This window comes from Mus caroli, unplaced genomic scaffold (assembly GCF_978045245.1).
Source record: "Mus caroli unplaced genomic scaffold, Mus_caroli_1 scaffold_18, whole genome shotgun sequence".
Taxonomy (NCBI): Eukaryota; Metazoa; Chordata; class Mammalia; order Rodentia; family Muridae; genus Mus; species Mus caroli.
Window position 1 is genome coordinate 69,585,556 of NW_028227273.1, and position 19,598 is coordinate 69,605,153.

The 19,598-nt window shown below is 50.0% G+C and overlaps 2 protein-coding genes and 1 pseudogene across 5 annotated transcripts; 1 reads left to right on the top strand and 2 right to left on the bottom strand.

Moving 5' to 3' along the window:
• The first annotated feature begins 82 nt into the window (after positions 1–82).
• Dnase1l2 (deoxyribonuclease 1 like 2) lies at positions 83–3,127 on the top strand. 2 transcript variants are annotated; one of them, XM_021149789.3, is made up of 7 exons: positions 83–1,102; positions 1,252–1,340; positions 1,429–1,512; positions 1,591–1,691; positions 1,773–1,885; positions 1,991–2,242; positions 2,593–3,127. In XM_021149789.3, the coding sequence occupies exons 1-7, from the start codon at positions 959–961 to the stop codon at positions 2,644–2,646; spliced, it is 837 nt and encodes a 278-aa protein (XP_021005448.1). In that variant the 5' UTR covers positions 83–958; the 3' UTR covers positions 2,647–3,127. The 2 variants fall into 2 exon arrangements, with proteins under 2 accessions (XP_021005448.1, XP_021005450.1); XM_021149791.3 differs by having other exon boundaries at positions 83–735; positions 943–1,102; positions 1,591–1,885.
• An 821-nt stretch (positions 3,128–3,948) lies between these two features.
• On the bottom strand, positions 3,949–19,323 carry Eci1 (enoyl-CoA delta isomerase 1). 3 transcript variants are annotated; one of them, XM_085832632.1, is made up of 7 exons: positions 19,200–19,323; positions 19,003–19,089; positions 10,329–10,456; positions 7,269–7,415; positions 5,965–6,086; positions 5,692–5,870; positions 3,949–4,353 (listed from the first exon to the last, which is right to left on the bottom strand). In XM_085832632.1, the coding sequence occupies exons 1-7, from the start codon at positions 19,237–19,239 to the stop codon at positions 4,187–4,189; spliced, it is 870 nt and encodes a 289-aa protein (XP_085688758.1). In that variant the 5' UTR covers positions 19,240–19,323; the 3' UTR covers positions 3,949–4,186. The 3 variants fall into 3 exon arrangements, with proteins under 3 accessions (XP_085688758.1, XP_085688760.1, XP_085688759.1); XM_085832634.1 differs by lacking the exon at positions 19,200–19,323 and adding an exon at positions 10,748–10,890 and having other exon boundaries at positions 19,003–19,090; XM_085832633.1 differs by lacking the exon at positions 19,200–19,323 and adding an exon at positions 10,741–10,890 and having other exon boundaries at positions 19,003–19,090.
• LOC110283874 (riboflavin kinase pseudogene) lies at positions 15,475–18,966 on the bottom strand (annotated as a pseudogene).
• Positions 19,324–19,598: the final 275 nt, after the last annotated feature.

Consider the following 19,598-nt stretch of genomic DNA (forward strand, 5'->3'; position numbering starts at 1 on the left):
CTCTGGGGCTGGCACAACTGCCTTCATAGGTACCCTCTGGACACACTTGCCTGCTCAGGCCACCCTCTAGCAACACTCTTGGCTTCTAGCCCTGGTGGCGCCTCAAGGCGCGTGGGTGTCTCTGGCATGTTGACAGACAGCCTCCTACCCTACCTAGCTGGATCTGTGACTCCAGTTTTCACAGGCCTGCTAGGGTATGAGGTGTTCCTTCTCAGCTTCCACATCTGGGACTATGAGGTTGGTCTAGAGACCTAGGAACTTGGGTCAGCCCGAGTAGCTGATGCTTTCCTCTGTGATGGGCCGGTGTTGGAGAAGCAGCAGGAGATGGCAGAGCAGGCTAGAGCTGGGCTTTCTTAGTTTCTCAGCCTGCTTCCCTGAGGGGATACAACTCTAGGAAGAAAGAGAAGTTGGCCATGGGCATGGCTGTCCCTTTCAGTATAGTGTTGAGGTGGCTAGGGGCTTTTGCCCTGATTTTCAGTTAATGGAAATGACTTAGCATATGCTCTGTCCCTTGCCCTCTTGGGTCTCTGGAATGTGAGCCAGTTCTGGAATCCACCCCATGGAAGGGGTGGTTCCCATTGTAGCCCAGCCCCTTCCTGGTCCAGGGCATCATATACCTGAGTGCTTTGAAATCAGAGCTATTGTGGGTCCAAGACTGCAGTTCATCTTGAGCCATCTTAGGCCCTCAGTCTGGACTGAATCTCACTGACTCGGGACATTTTATTCACAGCCCAGGTAAGTCCAAGGGGCTTGGCTGAGCCAGAGACTGCATGGAAATAGAATCTTTCCAGCCTTGCAATGACATCACTGTCTCCATACACACTGGAGAAACACGGGAGTGTGTCAGGATGCAGGCCAATCCTGGGTGCCAGATCTAGTTGGTTACAGACATGCTGTGACTTGGTATTGGTTGGTGTTACTCTGGGACATTCCTGTCTCGAGGTTTTCTGCTTTTGTCATGGGTTGGCCCTGGGCCCCGCTGACAGCAGTTTGGGCACTGGGGATCATGGGAGCCACAGCGCTGCGGATTGGAGCCTTCAATGTTCAGAGCTTTGGAGACAACAAAGTGTCAGATCCAGACTGTGGCAGTGTCATAGCACAGGTGAGACCAAGTTGGGTGGGGATGGGCTGGGAGCAATGGAGGGTGAGTGAGAGGGAGGGCTTGGGAAGTGGGGAGCAGGATGGGAACCAGGAGCTAGGCTCTGGGCAATTAGGCTGATTGGGACGGTGCATCTGTGGGTTTTCCTCCAGATCCTGGCCGGCTATGATATCGCCCTGGTGCAAGAGGTACGAGACCCAGACCTAAGTGCAGTGTCCTTGCTCATGGAGCAAATTAACAGGTGTGGCAGGGCTGGGCCCCACAACCCCAGCCAAGATGACAAGCTTGGTTCGGTGCCTTGACCCAGGGACTGGCGTCTCTCTCCGCAGAGTGTCCAAGCACGAGTATGGCTTTGTGAGCAGCAAGCCACTCGGACGTGACCAGTACAAGGAAATGTACCTGTTTGTCTACAGGTGAGAGGCGGGTTGCAGGGAGGGGACACGGGGGCAGAGGTAAGCAGCTCCAGCCATCTTGTTCTCTGCTGCTCCCAGGAAAGATGTAGCGTCAGTGGTGAGCACGTACCAGTACCCAGACCCAGAGGATGCTTTCAGCCGGGAGCCTTTTGTGGTCAAATTCTCAGTTCCTAGCTGTGGTGAGTTGATACTGCCCTCTCCCAGACAAACCTATCTCTTCCAGGCTTCCCTTGACCCTCATATCCCCTCACCTTCCACAGCCGCCAAGGAGCTGGTGCTGATCCCCCTCCATGCAGCGCCACACCAGGCGGTGGCAGAGATCGATGCGCTCTACGATGTGTACCTTGATGTCATTGACAAGTGGAACACCGATGTAGGCAACCCCCCCACCCCCTCGCCCCCAACTCATGTCTCAGACCACAAGTGTTCTCAGAGGTCTGGACCACTGTGCACTAAGATGTACCATGCTTGCCTACAGGACATGCTGTTTCTGGGTGACTTTAATGCCGACTGCAAGTACGTGAAGGAGCATGACTGGCCATCGATCCGCCTTCGAAGCAGTGAGGTGTTTAAATGGCTCATCCCAGACAGTGTGGACACCACAGTGGGCAACTCAGATTGTGCCTATGACCGGATTGTAGTGAGTGGCGCCCATCTGCGCAGGAGCCTGAAGCCCCACTCAGCCTCAGTTCACAACTTTCAGGAGGAATTTGACCTAGATCAGACCCAGGTGAGTGTGAACAGGGCTCCAGCAGACATACTAGCCAGCCCCCTCAGGAGAGGGCTCACAGAAATGCTCACCCGCTGGGAGTTTACACTGGTGTTTGCTCTAGCAAAAGCAATTCTAGACAAGGGTCCTTAGAGTGCCAAGCCCCCAGGAAGGGACTGTTGGCACACTTCTGTTCTCTGCCACATGGAGGCAGTATGAGGCCCAAGAGTGGCTACCAGGCCTTCACTGCCTTCTTGGTGGTGGTGGTGGTGGTGGCAGGGTGTGGGTGTGTGTGTGTGTGTGGGGGGAGCAGCTAGAGAAAATGCTGCCCTGCTGAACCGCTGAGACTCCCCCACCCCCTCTCCTTCCAGGCTCTTGCCATCAGTGACCATTTTCCTGTGGAAGTGACTTTCAAGCCTCACTGACAGCCAAGGCCTCAGGATATGCCACCTGCAGACTATTACCACAAGGAATGGCACCACAGTGAATCATTCAGGTGGCAGGCCACCCACCCACTGAGGACACAGGGTAGGATCAGCTGGCGTGGACAATGGCTGTGAACACATTACAGGATTCCTTAAAGCTCCCATTTCCTCATCTGCAAGGTGAACTAACATCACCTACCTCATCGGGCTGCTGTGAGGAGAACCGAGCAGCGCCAGGCACATAGCTGCATGCTTAATAAACAAGCCGCTCTTGGCCAGGACTACCCACAGGTTGGATGGGGCCTCTGTGCTTTCTGAGACCTCTGTATCGAGGCTGCAGAGCCTGGTCTTACTGTCCAGTAGGTCTGTTTCCATTGTTGTTGTTGTTCACTTCTCAGCCTGGAGGTGCTGGCTCCTCCACACCATGCCAGCTCCCTATCCTTACTGCCTTTGTGCAAACTTCAAATGCTTGCATGAATCATCACCCAGTCACCCAATGGCAGCTCAGATGGTAATGTCTTTCTGGACCCTGCTGGATTTGAGAGCAGGCCCCTGATCATTCTGCCCCAGGGATCCTAAGGCCTCACGTAGCACTGCCGGCAGCAATGGCAGCTACACCTACCCTGTTAGTGAGCTCTTCTGCCACCTTCTGAAAAGGAACCTACAGCAAAGGCAACTGCTGGGCCTGAGTCCTGCTCAGCCTGCACTCTGCTTAGGCCAAGCTGTTCAAAGGGGCCTCATGGACCAGAAAGGTGCTTGCAGTTGCAGCCATAGGGCCCCATGCTTCGAGGGACAGCCTCTCTGTATGTACACATACACTTGGATAAGCCAGAGGCCCAGCAAGTTTCTACCTTGTTTCGAGAGGAGGTGTCTCACTGGCACTCGCTGGCTGGCCGGCTAGAGCCTCAGAGATCCGCCTGTCCCTGCCTCGCCAGCACTGGGGTCAAGCGAGTCCACCATGCCCTGCTTTGTTTCAAGTTCTCACCATAGCATGGGAAGCACTGTAACGACAGACCTACCCCCACCCAGCTAATGGGACTGTTAGAACACACACACACACACACTCACTGTATATGTACATGTATGCATATTTGCATGTATGTGTGTATGCACCACATGCTTCATATGAAGTGCTTTTGGAGGCCAGAGGGGGCATTGGATACCTTGGAACTGCAGTTACCACGTGGGTGCTGGGATTTGAACCTGCATCCTCTACAACAGCAGCTAGTGTTCATAATCACTGACCTATGTCTCCATTCCTGAAACAGGACATTTTAAGGTTAGGAACACAAGAGCTAAGAGTTTTTAAGTTGAAGAATACCTTGTTTATAATCTTTGGGACCAGTGGATCCCTAGAAGGCACATGTGAGGCAGCCGTAGGTTAGCCCTTCTTTTTTTTGTTTTTTTGTTTTTTTTTTCTTTTTTCTTTCCTTTTTTTTTTTTTTTTTTTTTTTGAGACAGGGTTTCTCTGTGTAGCCCTGGCTGTCCTGGAACTCACTCTGTAGACCAGGCTGGCCTCGAACTCAGAAATCCACCTAGGTTAGCCCTTCTTTTGCTTGAGCTTTTCCAAGTACATGTGCAGGGACTTCTGGATGGAGTCTTTGGAGATGAAACTGGTGAAATTCTGGATGTCAGCCTCTCGCTGCTTGATGAGGTTGTCTGCGGTGGCCTTTCGCATCATGTTCTTTGTCAGCTGCCGAGAATGGTCTGAAGAAAACAGGGTTACTCATGAAACTCACCTATACTTTCTTCAAGTACTGAAATATAAACTCTCCTAGAGTTCAGAAAATCAGAGAAAGCATTAGGGCAGCTAAGGTGGGCTAGGGAGTCCAGGGTCAGCCTGAAATACATAGCAATATCCCGTCTAGACAAACCAACATAAATAAAAGGTAGGAGCAGGCAGGAGAATACTGCAAGAGTTCCCCCCACCCCAACCCCTCGAGACAGGGTTTCTCTGTATAGCCCTGGCTGTCCTGAAACTCACTCTGTAGACCAGGCTGGCCTTGAACTTAGAAATCAGGCTGCCTCTGCCTCCTGAGTGCTGGGGTTAAAGGCATGCACCACCACCACCCAGTGCGAGACAGTTGTTATTGTTGCGGCTGAGCCAGTCTCTGTGGCTCAGGATGGTCTTGGATGTGTAGCACTGCTCTTTTAGTCCCGAGTGTTAGGATTACAGGCACTGCCACTGTGCCTGCCTCTTGAAGTTTGCTGTGCTTTATGTCATTTCTAGGGCTTGGCACACAAATCAGCGGTAGAGAACACGCCTGGGGCCCCAAGTCTCAGCCCCACAGTCCCAGAGATAGCTGATATGTTCTTTTCCTTGAATTCTATTGACCGCATTTTCCAAATCAGTAAACGCTTGGTAGTGCATGGAGGGACTGGCTCCCAAGAGAAGAGGGTTTCAAGGAGGCCTGCCTAAACTCTTTATAATTTGGGAAATCTATGAACTTCATTGTCCCTGGGCGTGGTGGCACACGACTAATCCCAGCACTTGGGAGGCAGAGGCAGGTGGGTTTCTGAGACCAGGCCAGCCTGGTCTACAGAGTGAGTTCTAGGACAGCCAGGGCTACACAGAGAAACCCTGTCTTGGAAAACCAACCAACCAACCAACCAACCAAACAAACAGTTCAATGTCTGAGCTGGTGGCACATGCCCGTGTTCCAACAAGGAGAGGTTCCAAATCTGAAGAGATGGGGTAAGTAGGTTGTTTCAGGAAAACCTTAGCTACACAGTGAGACCCTGTCTCAACAAAGTCAAACACCAAAACGTTTTGGTGTCCCTGCCGTTTCACCACATTGGCTGTATGACCAGCTGTGTTCTGATGGCTTCCCTCCTTCTGTAAGAGCCCTACTCAACAGCAGTCTCCTGACAGGTAAAGCTCACTCCTGCGTTACAGCATCACGGAAACAGACCAAGAGCACAGCCTACTGTCCCAGATCCCAACTTGTGAGGAGGACTTTTGGTTTCACCAGGGTGGGTCAACCAGAATGAGAAAGGGCTTCCCTTAACCAGCCGCTCCAAAGCTGCCCACTGCTTGCTCCTTACCTGGAATAGCTAACCACCTGGCCATCACTGAGCGAGCCTTGCTGTGTACCTGATCCTCAGGTACCACCTCATCCACCACTCCCACCTTGAGGGCCTCTGCTGGTGGGAAAAGGGTCCCCAGCTGAAGGGCACGCTCTGCCTCCCGGTGCCCGATGGTGTTCACATACATGTCTTTAAACCTGCAACGAAGACATTGTTTACCTCTGAGCGATGAGGGGATGGATGTTCTACCAGAATGCAAATATAAAGTGTGGGTGCAGTCCTTTGTATTACCAGAAGGGGGCAACAATGCCCAGCAGGCTCTCATTCAATCCTATAGTATATTTGGGGTTGTCAGCCATAACCCTGTAGTCACAGCAGAGAGCCAAGAGGCACCCTCCAGCTGGAGAGGCTCCCTGCAGAGAGAAAAGAATTGGTCAGGAGGTGTTCCAGTAATATTCCTGGGCAGGGCAGAAGGCACGCCCACACTTGCAAGGGATGAGGAGAGGTCAGAGCTCAGGGCACGGCACTGGGCCAAGTATGTTTGGTAGGTATGTAAACTGCGACTGGCACCTCAGGGATCAAAGGCTTTGCCATAGGACTCTTTAGCATTTGGGGGGGCCAAAAATTTCCTCAGAACAGCAAGTTGCTTCTCCTATTGCAGTTTTCACCTGATGCTAAGACAGACCTGTCAGGCTGTAGAGCTGTTATCACACAGAGTGACCAGTATGCTTGGGAACCCCAAAATGGTAGTGTCCTCCTTGTGTGACCTTCATGCCCCCTAATGAGACAAGTCATCGTGTTTTCTCCAGTGTCTTACATTCTCTTTTAGCTTTCTCTCCAGTCTCTCCTTTCAGCTCCCATGGCTCTGATCCTTAGAGCCACACCAACTTAGAGAACTCTTGAGTTTTTTCTTCTTTTTTTTTTTTTTTTTTAAAGATTTATTTATTATTATTATATCTAAGTACACTGTAACTGTCTTCAGACACACCAGAAGAGGGCATCAGATCTCATTACAGATGGTTGTGAGCCACCATGTGGTTGCTGGGATTTGAACTCTGGACCTTCGGAAGAGCAGTCGGGTGCTCTTACCCACTGAGCCATCTCACCAGCCCCAGTCAGTGCTCTTAACTACTGAGCCATCTCTCCAGCCCTTTTCTTCTTTTCTTGATGGTTGTTATTTTTCACCCTATTTTTTATTTTGGGGAACTTGTTTTCAAGACTGGGTTTCTTGTGTATCTCTGGCTGGCTGTCCTGGAACTCGCTCTCGCTTTGTAGAGTAGGCTGCCTCTGCTGCCCCAGTGCTGGAACTAAAGGTGTGCATCACCCCCACCTGGCAAGAAGTCTAGTTTGCGAAGCTGAGCCTCAATCCTTTTTCTACTGCTCGATCTTCCCAGGGTCAGATAGAAACATCACTTCCTAAGTGTAGATCTGCATAGGGCTCATTCCAGCTATCCAGGCCCTGGTCCCCATGCAGTGGCCTTTTCTCTGCTGTGTCTGTCTGGCCCAGGAAGGTCAAAGTGAGTGTCCCCTGCTCCTGAGCAGGCCTCTGAGAACTGTGTGTGTGTGTGGGGGGGGGGGGGGGGAGGGGCACTCACATTGATGGCAGATACTAAGATCATGTTGGATGTGTAGAGTCTCAGCCACAGCTCCTGCACGGCCTTCCAGTACTCAGCATAGTGGGCTGTGTTCCGGCCATACATCTCCAGCAAGTCCAGCCCAGCTGAGAAGATACCCGGGCATTCCTGCAGGGAGAAGCCGGGGTGGGGCCATGTTTGGCTAGTAAGAGGGTGCTTCCATGGAGTCCAGAACTGAGGGCTCAAGGACACAGCCTGGACTGACTGCTTTCTGGGATGTCTGTCCTTTCCTAACTTCAAACTGGAACAGGTAACACTGGGTACTGCTCAGAGACACACAGGTACCAAGCTGTTTGACACCAGAGCACACTCGTGCTCAGTTCTGTCATCCCTGGGTTCAGGGGCACAGATTCTGATCTAACTCCCAAGGTTGAGCAAGGGCAGAAACAAAGTGCTAGGGCAGAAGAAAGATCTAGAGCAACATAGCAACACACATAGGCCCTCAGTTGCATGTTTCAGGTCTGACAGCTACTAAAGTAGGTATGGGGAGAACACAGCTGGAGGAAGCGTCAGTGGCTACAGGGAAGTGGCAAGGACAGAGCCATGTGTTGGGGTCAGGACCAAATCCTGGGAAATGGTTCAGGAGACTCCCAACTGGGGAGCTCCCCTCTACAAGAGTTCTCAGCCAGGGCTTGAGGCATGGCTCGGAGATTTGTTGAAGGGCAGTGCCGGAGCAGCAACTAGATGCTTGATTTGCTAACCTTTTGTCAGGCGAGGGAGTGGATGGACAGACAGACAGACAGACAACCTCTTTGACTCTGGAGTTAACAGTGCAGCTGAGTCCATTTTTCCTGGGTATGAGCTGACCCACAATACTTGTGGGCTGATCTCAGTGTTTTTATGAAATGCATCCCTTTTCTGTAAGGTAAAAGACTCAAATTGTGCCCCACACAAGCCCCAGCCCCACCAACATCCCGTCTCTCTGTATAATAGACCCGGCTGTCCTGGAATTCATTATGTAGAGCAGGCTGGCCTCGAACTCAGAGACTGCCTGCCTCTGCCTCCCAAGTGCTGGGATTAAAGGTGCACTTCTATGCATGACTGATTCAGATGCTTCGAATGAGACTGGGTACAGTGGGCTTGTGGGTCATCTCTACTGTGGGTAAAGGCTGGCAGAAGGGACAGGGCTGACAGGACAATGGCCACATGGAGTAACAACATCAGGAACAAAAAAAAAATTGGTCTTGGTGGCAAATGTCTGTAGTCTCAGCACTTGGAAGGTGGCAGCAGATTTAGGCTTTATTTTTAATTTTTATTGATGTGTATGAGTGCTTTGTCTGCATGTGCCTAGTGCCTGCAGAAGCCAGAAGATGGTGTCGGGTCCCATGGGGATGGGGATGGAGTTCTAGATAGTTGTGAGAAACCTGTGGGTTCTGGGAAGTGAACCAGGCCCTCTTCCAGAGCAGCCAGTGTTCTAACCACTCAGGCCCCCGGAGGCAGATATCATGGGAGGAAGTTAAAGCACTTCAGGTTACGCCTATAGATTTCCCCTATAGAAGGGTTCTGAGCCTTCTGAGTCACATCAAGCTCTTACCTCGCGTCTGTAATATGGCCTATGTACAAAGAGGCTAGTGCTTAGTCCCACAAATAGTAGCAACTTGATTTTCTCCTGGCATCAGGGAGAGTAGAAGCCGCAGCAGGACCTGGCTGAACTGATGATCCCCATTAGCTGGGAATCGAGCTGGCCCAGGAGCACCCTAGATGAACTATTTTCTCCCTCCATTCAGCTGATGCTATCTCCTCTATCCTGGGGCAGTTACCTTTGTCACTGTCATCATTCCCGTGAACCAGCAGTCATAACACAAACATCAAACCCCGTTATCTGTGTGATCTGTCCTAATTACAGTATTCTCTTTCCTTTCCCTCTGGTTGTTTTTGTTTTTTGTTTTTTTTTTGAGACAAGGTTCCCATATAGTCCTGGCTGTCCTGGAACTCCATCTGTAGACCAGGCTGGCCTCAAACTCACAGAGATCGTCCTGCCTCTGTCCTTCCTGCCCTCTGTCCCGAAATCCGAGTTGTCAGGATTTAAGATGCAAGCCACAGCCATCGGATATATGGAAACAGGTCTGATATGCTCTCTATTAGTTTCTTAGAATTTAATCATATGGGCATCACATACCCAAGTAGGCCTTGATGTAGACTCTCAGCTTCCTTCCCGTCAGCTACAGTAATTACTGCTGTTAGGACTGAAGCTCCAGTCCCCAGCTGACTCACTGCACGTCCTAAGAAAGCATAATTGCTATCATGTGCGCCCTAGACTTTATTTCCTGATGACGTTGGGGCCTCGCAGGAACTGCTCTATCCACCTCTTCACTTGAAGCTGTCCTTCATGGCACTAACTGCTCATTTCTCTTATGTCTTCTCTCTAGTGGCCCCTTCTGTCCATCGATTTCCACTTTTTTCAGGGTACAGTCTAGAGGACACATAAGCAAAAGCTTACTTTAAAATTGCATTTGGCCAGGTGTGGTGGTGCACATCTTTAATCCCAGCACTCGGGAGGCAGAGGCAGGTGGATTTCTGAGTTCGAGGCCAGCCTGGTCTACAGAGTGAGTTTCAGGACAGCCAGGGCTAAACAGAGAAACCCTGTCTCGAAAAACCAAGAGAGAGAGAGAGAGAGACAGACAGACAGACAGACAGAGAGAGATAGTTTTACCAGAAGCATTTTACAGAGACAGGTTAAGGAAAGAAAAAGCTAGACACAGATGAAGACAGAATTAACCAAAGAATGAAAAGGAGACAGAAGATTAGAACAGACTGCCAGAGTTAGAGGCCAAGCAGAACAATTCAGAAGCTGAGAGAAGTCAGATTTTAAACCTCCAAGACAACCGTTACAACAGAAAATAAAAAATACTTTCACAGGTAAATGCCTGGAAACCTGCTTTCCAGGAAACTGTCCTAGAGGTCCCTAGTGGTGATTAGGGGTGCCTGGTGACTCAGCCCTGCATGACAGAGGGCTCCAGATCTTCCAGGTTCCTACTCTTACCGCAGCCAGGCTGGGATGTGGCTTGAACAGGTACGTACCGACGTGAGGATGACGCCTCGGATGCTCTTGTCATTTTCCAGCTTCTCCAGGCTGATGGTGAACTCTGTGAGACATTCCAAGCTGAGGGAATTCACGGGAGGGTTCCTTAACTTCATCACTGCAACCCCTAGTTTAGAAAAGAGGGGATCCTGTCAAGGGCTTAGCCCAAGCCGTACCTGCCCACCCCTGGTCCCGAGTCTGGCTACAGGAACTGCAGAGTTTAGAGGTTTATAGGCAGGCCAAGTGGTGGTAGCACAGGCCTTTAATCACAGAATTCAGGAGGCAGAGACAGGTAGAGCTCTGAGTTTGAGGCCATCCTGGTCTACAGAGATAGTTCTAGGACAACCAGGGTCACACAAAGGAGCCCTGTCTTTAAAAAAAACTACCCCCAAAACAAACAAACAAACAAACCAAAAACCTTCAGACTCCTTCAGCCTGGTGTGGAGGTGCACGCCTTTGACCCTAGCACTCAGGAAGTACAAAGGCAGGTCTCTGGGTCTGAGGCCAGCCTGGTGTTCAAAGCAAGTTCCAAGAAACTGGTACCACACACAGAAACCCTGTCTTGAAAGACAAACAAACAAACAAAACTGTTCAGATAGGAGCTGGCATGATGGCTCAATGGGTAAAGAAAATAAAGGATGTGGGAATTGTGGTTTCTGGTGAGGTTGCAGATGGTGAGTCTTGTGTACCCAAGGACAGCTTCAATCTGCTATCGTGGCTTCACAGAGATCTCAAATCCCCAAATAATCTCTCTCTAACCTCCTGAAGGGTCAAGGTTAAGAGCTGTCTCAGGCACCCAGGACAATGTCACTAGCCCTCTCGAGAACAGACTCTGAAGCTGCCTCCAGTACTTGGATACGAGCACCCAAGCATATGTTAGATCACAGATGACCCTTCTCATCCTAAGGCAGGGGACACGGACACAGACACCATCACGACTCTTGCCCGTCCTCCATCTTTAGAGGTCATGGCAACCTAGAAGGCAGAACTAATTTAGGCAGAGGTGTGATGCTCCCCTAGCTGGAGGCACAGAGGTGAATTTGCCAGAAATTTCTAGTTCCACCAAGGGCAGCTGTACCGGAGGACCTGAGACCTGCTGAGGCAGGCACGAGGCTGCCAGGCTGTCAGCTCTGCTCATAGAGAAAGCCTGACTTGAAACATGTTTTGGTTCCGAGGCTTTGAGCTGAACATTCTCACCCAGCACGACAGACAAACAGCTTGGCTCGTGGTCTAAGCGCCACATCCAGCCTTTTGATAATGCAGCATGTCATTTACAATGTTCACATTCAAGAACTGTATAACGGGGCTAGAGAGATGGCTCAGTGGGTAAAAGCACTGACTGTTCTTTCAGAGGTCCTGAGTTCAAATCCCAGCAAACACATGGTGGCTCACAACCATCTGTAATGAGATCTGATGTCCTCTTTTGGGGTGTCTGAAGACAGCTACAGTGTACTTACATGTAATAAATAAATAAATCTTAAAAAAAAAAAAAAAGGACCTGTATAATGGACCTTGGTGAGGTCACCAGACAAGATGGCAGCCAACCACAGTCATTGAAAAATTTTGAGCCGGGCGTGGTGGCGCACGCCTTTAATCCCAGCACTCGGGAGGCAGAGGCAGGCGGATTTCTGAGTTCGAGGCCAGCCTGGTCTACAAAGTGAGTGCCAGGACAGCCAGGGCTACACAGAGAAACCCTGTCTCGAAAAACCAAAAAAAAAAAAAAAAAAGAAAAATTTTGAAGTGTGATCATCATCCCACATACACAGAGGCACACACAGAGAAACATAAGTAAAATTTGAAATTAAACTAAATGCATAATGAAGTATCTGTCTATCTATCTATGCTACAAAGAGTAACGCTGTCTCAAACAAACCAAAAATAATAAATAAATTTGTTTATGGACAACCAATAAAACAAACAAGAAATCTACAATTAGTTACCAAAACAAACAAACAAAGAACAAGAACAACTCATGTGCTAATTAGTTTACAGTTCCTGTTAGGGTGTCCTTGGCTACTGCAGCCCATGGGCTATAGGGTGGACACATCTGAAAACCATGACTTCAAATACAGGCTTGATAGAGTCCCACATCTCTAAAAGAAGCAAAGGACCAAGCACAGGGCAGAACACTGGATGCCCATCTGTGCCTCTGTGGCAGTCAGCCAGGCCTCCCTGGCCTTGCTTAGGTAGTTAATGGATTCAGGGGAGTGACACCATTCTGGGATGGCCTCACCTTAGAGAGCCCAGGAGATGGACACAGTCCACATAAGAAGTCCAGAGAGGAGAGGGAAGCGGCTCATAGTCCCATCTGCTCTGGCTCAGCAAAAATAAACCAGGTTCTTCTTGTACACAGAGTCGCACGATGTAGCCCTGGCTGTCCTGCAGTTCCCTCTACAGACCAGGCTGGCCTCCAACGTGAAGAGATCCACCTGCCTCTGCCTCTGAGTGCTGGGGCGAAGGGTGTGCGCCACCACTGCCTGGCAACCTTAGCTTTTAAAAGAGCAGGCAGATCTCAGTTTTAGGTCAGCAGGGCTACATAGATCCTGCCTCAAGAACAAAACAACCCCCCAAATAAGGTATCTGCTTTCATTTTCTATACAGCAAAATAAACAGAAACAAAATCAATCAAACAAACAAAACCCCCCACCTTTACCTGCAGCATCTGGGACACAAGGCAAGATCAGTGAGCACAGGATCCCATTTCAAAATAACATGAACTCCTAACTCCACAGTACACTCTAAACACTTTCTGGCCTGGAGGCCGGGCCAAATTCTCATTAGGAATGAACATTAAAATATCCTTATGCCGGGCGTGGTGGCGCACGCCTTTAATCCCAGCACTCGGGAGGCAGAGGCAGGCGGATTTCTGAGTTCGAGGCCAGCCTGGTCCACAAAGTGAGTGCCAGGACAGCCAGGGCTACATAGAGAAACCCTGTCTCAAAAAACCAAAAAAAAAAAAAAAAAAAAAATAATAATAATAATATATATATATATCTCCATCCTTAAAAGGGCTGGAAAGTTGACTCTGTGGGAGGCAGAGGTAGGGGAATCAGGAGTTCAAGGTCATTTCTGGCTAGCCATTAAGTTGGATGCTATAGTCCCTGAGTGGCATGCCACAGACCAGTCAAAGTGCAGGTCCCAGCCACAGGAGCTGTCCACAGTGGTGGCACCTTTCCTGCCTCAGCCCACAGCCTTTGTGAAATAACCACTGTAGGAGCTGTCCTGCAGGAGGCGTCCACGATGGTAACACCTCCTCTCCAGCGTCCCCAAGCTGCTCAGCAGCAATGGCGCCTCAAACAAAGCTGCCTGTGGCCAGGAAGGCCTTCCCATCCCAACCCATGGGCCTGGTGCAGGGAAGAGGGGGTGAAAAACCCTACCAAACCTTGGCAAACTCAGGACTTGAAATCTCATCAATCCTCAATCCGGAAAGCTCTGCCCCGAAAAGTTCTGTCTGCTAAAAAATCCTATGTAAGCGCTGCCTTTTGCCCAGTTCCCTGCTGTCCGCTCCTGGGAGCAGAGGCAGCCACTCCTGGATCCAGCCCTCTACATCCTGGACTCTCCAATAAGTCTCTTTTATGAGATTTGCTGCCTGCTGGGACTCTCATTGGAAGAAGACAAGAAGCAATGAAGAGACAAAGGGAGAGAAGGAGTGGGGGGCTGAGGCTCCTGAACTGCTCAGCTCAGCTGGGGATCCCCTCCCCTGGGAGCTGCAAGGCCTCTGCTGAGGAGGGAGGCTTCCTCTCAGAGTTGTGTGGTTCCCGTCTCAGGATGCCCTTCCATTGGGACATTGTCCCATCTCACAGCTGTGTGGTTCCTGGGCTCCTATGTCTCAGAACGCCCTTCCATTGGGACACCTTCTCCCTTCAGAGCTGTGTGGTTCCTGGCTTCCAAGTCCCAGGCTACCCCTTCCACCTGAGCAGAAACAGTTACATAGGCCAGTGTGCTACATGAGACCCTGTCTCATACAAACAGTATGCCAGGATGAGGTCACATTAGAAGGGGCCTTATGTTCAATAGGACTGCTGTCCTTATGAAAGGAGAGGTACAAGGAGAAGGCCATATAAAGACAGTGGCAAAGGTCTGAGTTGTAGTTAAAGCACTTGATATCTGAGGATCAGGCCTGGGGGGTCAGATCCTAGAACCCACATACAGGCTGGATACAGGTCCTCGCCGGTGATTCCAGCACTTTGTAGGCAGAGACAGGAGTCTAAAAGCAAGGTAGATAGCTGTACTAACTGGAATTTGCAAGCTCTGGGGTCACAGAGAGACCCAGCCTCAGTAAAGTGGAGAACAGGCACATGTGTACACCCTCATTCACCCCCCTCCCCAGAGTAAAAGGAGTTCCCACAAGCTGAAGGACACCAACGGGTGGGGCAATACCAAAGGCCTGAAGATGCGGAGGAGACCCTTCTGGAGGCTTCAGAGGAGGCACAGTCCTTCCCGTCCATGGCTTTGGACTTTACAAATCAGCTCAGTATGCAGTATTCTGTAACCACAGACCTCCAGTCATAAGCCACCCAGTCCTAACGGCACCTAAGACTAAGAGCATGTGGCCCTTGAATGGCACCTGTCTCAGGCCCCTGAGCGTTCCCCATTTTTCCAGTATCCACAGGTGACCAGTCCACCTGCCTGGAGATTCGGGGCTGGTGAGACACCTACTTTAGTTAGAGGTAAAGGTTTCCCTGACACCCCAAAACCTCACAACACTGTAGCTGCTTGCCACTTCCACTGGGAACAGACTGCACTGTGCTCCAAGCCTCAAGGACACCAAGGAGTCAGCAGCAGAGACTGATCGATCTGTGCCATGACTTGGATGTCTTGCAAGATGGCAGTGGGCAGAGCGCTCCTGACGGTTCAGATTGGCCTGTTCTTAGATCTTTCCTGTCTTTAATTCATGCGTTTGTACAATTCCTCTTGTTCTTCTGCACTCGCAATTCCCGAGTCTTCAAAGGGAGAGGCAACAGAAACCTCTCACACCCAGAGATGCAAAGAGGTTTCTTTTTTTGTTTGTTTTTGTTTTTTTGAGACAGGGTTTCTCTGTATAGCCCTGGCTGTCCTGGAACTCACTTTGTAGACCAGGCTGGCCTCGAACTCAGAAATCCGCCTGCCTCTGCCTCCTAAGTAAGTGCTGGGATTAAAGGCGTGCACCACCACCACCCCGGCTTTTTTTTTTTTCCACCACACTCACAGACTTTATTTTCAGTACAAGCTTTCCAGTGCTACATTTTAATCAACATATTACATTTAAAGTCTTGATTTCTGAATGAGTCTCTTAGTACTGTGCAACATGATGGAGTGAACTGCTGGAGACCTCTTGACAGCTACAGGGAAACACTTGATTTAAAATATGGTCAAGATGAGACTGTATCAGAAGCGCTGCGACACTACATACGCAACACTAGTGGTAGGCAGGTAAGGGACTTTTCATTAGTGGCCATTCATAATTTTGCCTTTAGAAACTTGGGAGAAATTGTCATCTTTAAGTTTCAAATGTTCAGGTAAATCCAGTTGCTTTTTAGCTTCTTCAATATCACCTTGAATCGCAGAAATAAGTTCTTTTCAGGTCTGAGGTAGCCAACAATGGCCACATTGAGAATTTCCCCATAGAAGTTCTCTTTGAAGGTATGCATGATGTGTGTTTCCATGGACTTTTTCACATTCTTATAGTACGGGTTCCATCCTATGCTCACCACCATTTTATGGACATCGCCGCTCCCAACGCTGGCCCAACCATAATAAATGCCAGTGGACACATCAGCTGGAAGATTGTCTACCACTTGTTCAGGAAAATTGGCTGTGGGGATGCCCAGTTGCTTGGAGCCGCGGCCGAAGCCACGCACCACCTGGCCGCGGCAGAAGAACCAGAAGAACGGCTCCTCATGACGCTGACCTCGGAGGACGCGGGCTGCTCCTCCGCGGGAGCTTGGCCGGCGGAGGAGCGAGACACCCGCCGCGACCAGTGCCTGCCCGCAGGACAGCAGCCGCCAGAACGGAGCGGTCGCTCGGCCGGAACTGCGACAACCGCGGCGAATGCACAGGTCTGCAGCCCACGCAAAGAGGTTTCTAATGGGGGATTAGCTCACGCTCACTTAGCCACCGCAGGAGAAAATGCTGGGGTCCGGTGCCCTTCCACTGCCCTTGGCTCCTTGCGCATGCACATTATTTGTAGCCTAAGTGCAGGAAGCCAGGGCCAGTCTCCAGGGGTTCTGGCTGCCAATGAGTACTGCTGAAAGGGTTCCCAAATCACAAGGGGCTTCTCAGCTGAGGCCGTAGGTGGGTTCTGTTAAGGCCTTTGATTTAAGAGGGAGAGGTAACTGTGGCCCAGTTACAGGCCTGCACAAGACAAACACCTCAGGTTTAGTTGGAAGGGAAATATCTGAAAAGTCTGGCAGGACAGCGGACACTAGGGGAAAGGTAAGGAGGCAAAAGGTGAACATGAGCTGACAAAAGAGAACAGATGAACTTGGTCACCGTGGGAGTAGAAACCACGTTCTGGGAACAAGGTGCATACAGATAAACTCTTGAATGGTGGGTTGAGCAGAATGCCCATTGGAAGGGCCTGCTAGGCAACACTGGAGAAATGTTGAAACAGGTCAAAGAACCCGTCGTCATACCAGGTGAACCTCTGCCAAAAAGACCCCGTGTCAACTCAGAAAGAGACTATTTCTGTGCTAGCAATGTTCACCGTCTTTAGGGTGTTTATGTGCTGGGGACTTAAAAGTGTGAGCTGGAGGAAGCTGGAGAGATGGCTTAGTGGTTAAGAATCCTGATTGCTTTTCTAGAGGACCTGGGTTTGATTCCTAGCACCCACAGAGCAGCTCAGAACTGTAATTCCAGTTCCAGGGGATTTTTTTTTTAAGTTTTCTTTTTAAGAATTATTTATTAAAAAAAAAAAAAAAAAAAAAAAAAGCCGGGCGGTGGTGCACGCCTTTAATCCCAGCACTTGGGAGGCAGAGGCAGGCGGATTTCTGAGTTCGAGGCCAGCCTGGTCTACAGAGTGAGTTCCAGGACAGCCAGGGCTATACAGAGAAACCCTGTGTCGAAAAACTAAAAAACAAAAAAACAAAAAAAGAAACACAGACACACACACACACACAGAGAATTATTTATTTATTTTATGTACACTGTAGCTGTCTTCAGACACACCAGTAGAGGGCATCAGATCTCATTACAGATGGCTGTGAGCCACCATGTGGTTTCTGGGAATTGAACTCAGGACCTCTGGAAGAGCAGTCAGTGCTCTTAACCTCTGAGCCACCTCTCTAGCCCTTCAGGGGATTTTAACATCCTATTTTTGGCCTCCACAGGCCAAAACATACAGGAAGGCAAAAACAAACAAACAAAAACCAAAAATCCTCCAAACCCATGTACATAAATAAAATAAAATAAAATAAATTGTTAAAAAAAAGAAAAAAAGTAAAGTGTGACAACCACTCATGATCACAGCTCTTGGGAGGCAGAGGCGGTGGGTTAAGTTCAAAGGTCAGCCTCAGCCAGTTACCAGAGTTCCAGGTCAGCCTGGGATAAATAAAATCCTGTCTCAAACAAACAAAACCAACAAAACCCCCATAAGCTAAAGGGACATATGGACTTTTAAATTTTGCCTTTGAAATATAGGGACCATTGGATCTAGAAAACCAAGATAAATAAATAAAACCAGTTGCTATTTTACCTTTGCTTTTCCACTAGAGATATATAAGCTACGTACTTATTACTTAAAATTATATATAAAATATATAGGTAAATATATACATGTAAAAATATATGCCACTGCCTTATTACTCTAAATTGTGATGACATCTTCATGATAGTCTAACCATCTAGTCCCCTTCACCTAGTGTATAATCCACTGACTTTGCCATGGTATAGTTTTTACCGCTCCCTATTGTAGTATTTTTATTTCCTTTTGTGGTACTGGGATTGAAGCCTGCAGGTCTGGCACTATTAAGGCATTCTCTCCAGTGCTCTAGTATTCTATTCCCCGGGGATCCAGACTTTGACCTCCATGTCTCGGCTGAATGCTCCCTCCCCTATAGACTGTGATCCTAAGTTCTAGTCCCAGCTCTGTCCTCCCCTCCCAGGTTTTTCTTCCATAAGTACATTATCACTGACCTGGAAAATTACACTCTCCCCCTCCCCCCGCATTGTCACTTTAAAAAAAACAAAATAGCACAGGAAAAACAGGCTCTATCCGTAGCCCAGGTTGGCCTCAACTTCACCACCACCCTCCTGCCTCTGCCTGTGAGGGGAGGTGCTTCCTTGTGTTGTGGGCAGGGGGCGACCCAACATTAACTAGGAAAACGTTGCTGTGCCACATTCCAGTATTAGGAAAATATTCAAAAACGCTCCCTATCATTTTTGTGAGATTTTTGAGACACTGTCTCACGTGGCTCAGACTGGCTTCAGCTGAGTTTACAAGCATGAGCCACCGCCGCAAGCTATAATCATTCTTAACTAATAGTTTTAAGTAACAGACCATAACTTTAGGAACTAAAGCTTTAAAAACTCGCCCATTCTGTCATTTAAACCGCCCGGTTTTAATCAGAACCTGAGTTTATGTGAGCTTATGCTCACTCCCTGCTTTTGGGAATTCCAGTGCTCACCGTCAGCGCGACCTCACACAGACCTTGAGGACATTGATGCGATGTGGCCTCCCTCCCTCCCTCCTCTCACCTGCCGGGCCCTCCGTCTCCACCAGCACCCGCTTGTTAGCGAAGCGCCGCGCGCCGTCCACCGCTTCCCTGCGCCCGAGGCGGGATCCTGCAGACAGCCCGGAGCACGTTAGCAAGCACGCCCAGACTCTCGCCACCGCCGCCCGCGCACCCAGCCCTGTGAGGCCCTGCACCAGCGCTCTCGCCCGGGCCACGCACCCGCGTGCAGCAGAAGGCGACGCGCAGCAGCCAGCGCCATCTTGGATATCAGTGGGGACTACAGAGCCAGTGACTTCCAGCCCGGCCTTGCAGACTCCTCCTCTCCGGCCGGCCCCGCCCCACAAGGCCAAGGTTAGCCAGTCCGCAGCGTCCCTGTGCCAGTTAGGGCAGGGGGAGACCTCCCCCCCACGTCCCCAGGGCGCAGCTGCTGGCATCGGACCGGCCAGGGCGGGGTGTGTGTCCAAGAGTGCTTTCATTCTGCCGGGGCGAGCTGCCAGAGCTCAGAGGCACTTGCAGAGGAGCTGGGATTAGGACCATAGTGAAGAACAGTTGGCCTTGCCAGCACAGGGGTGAGCCTGGGAGGCTTTACCTAGGCTATTTGCCCCAAATAGTGCATTT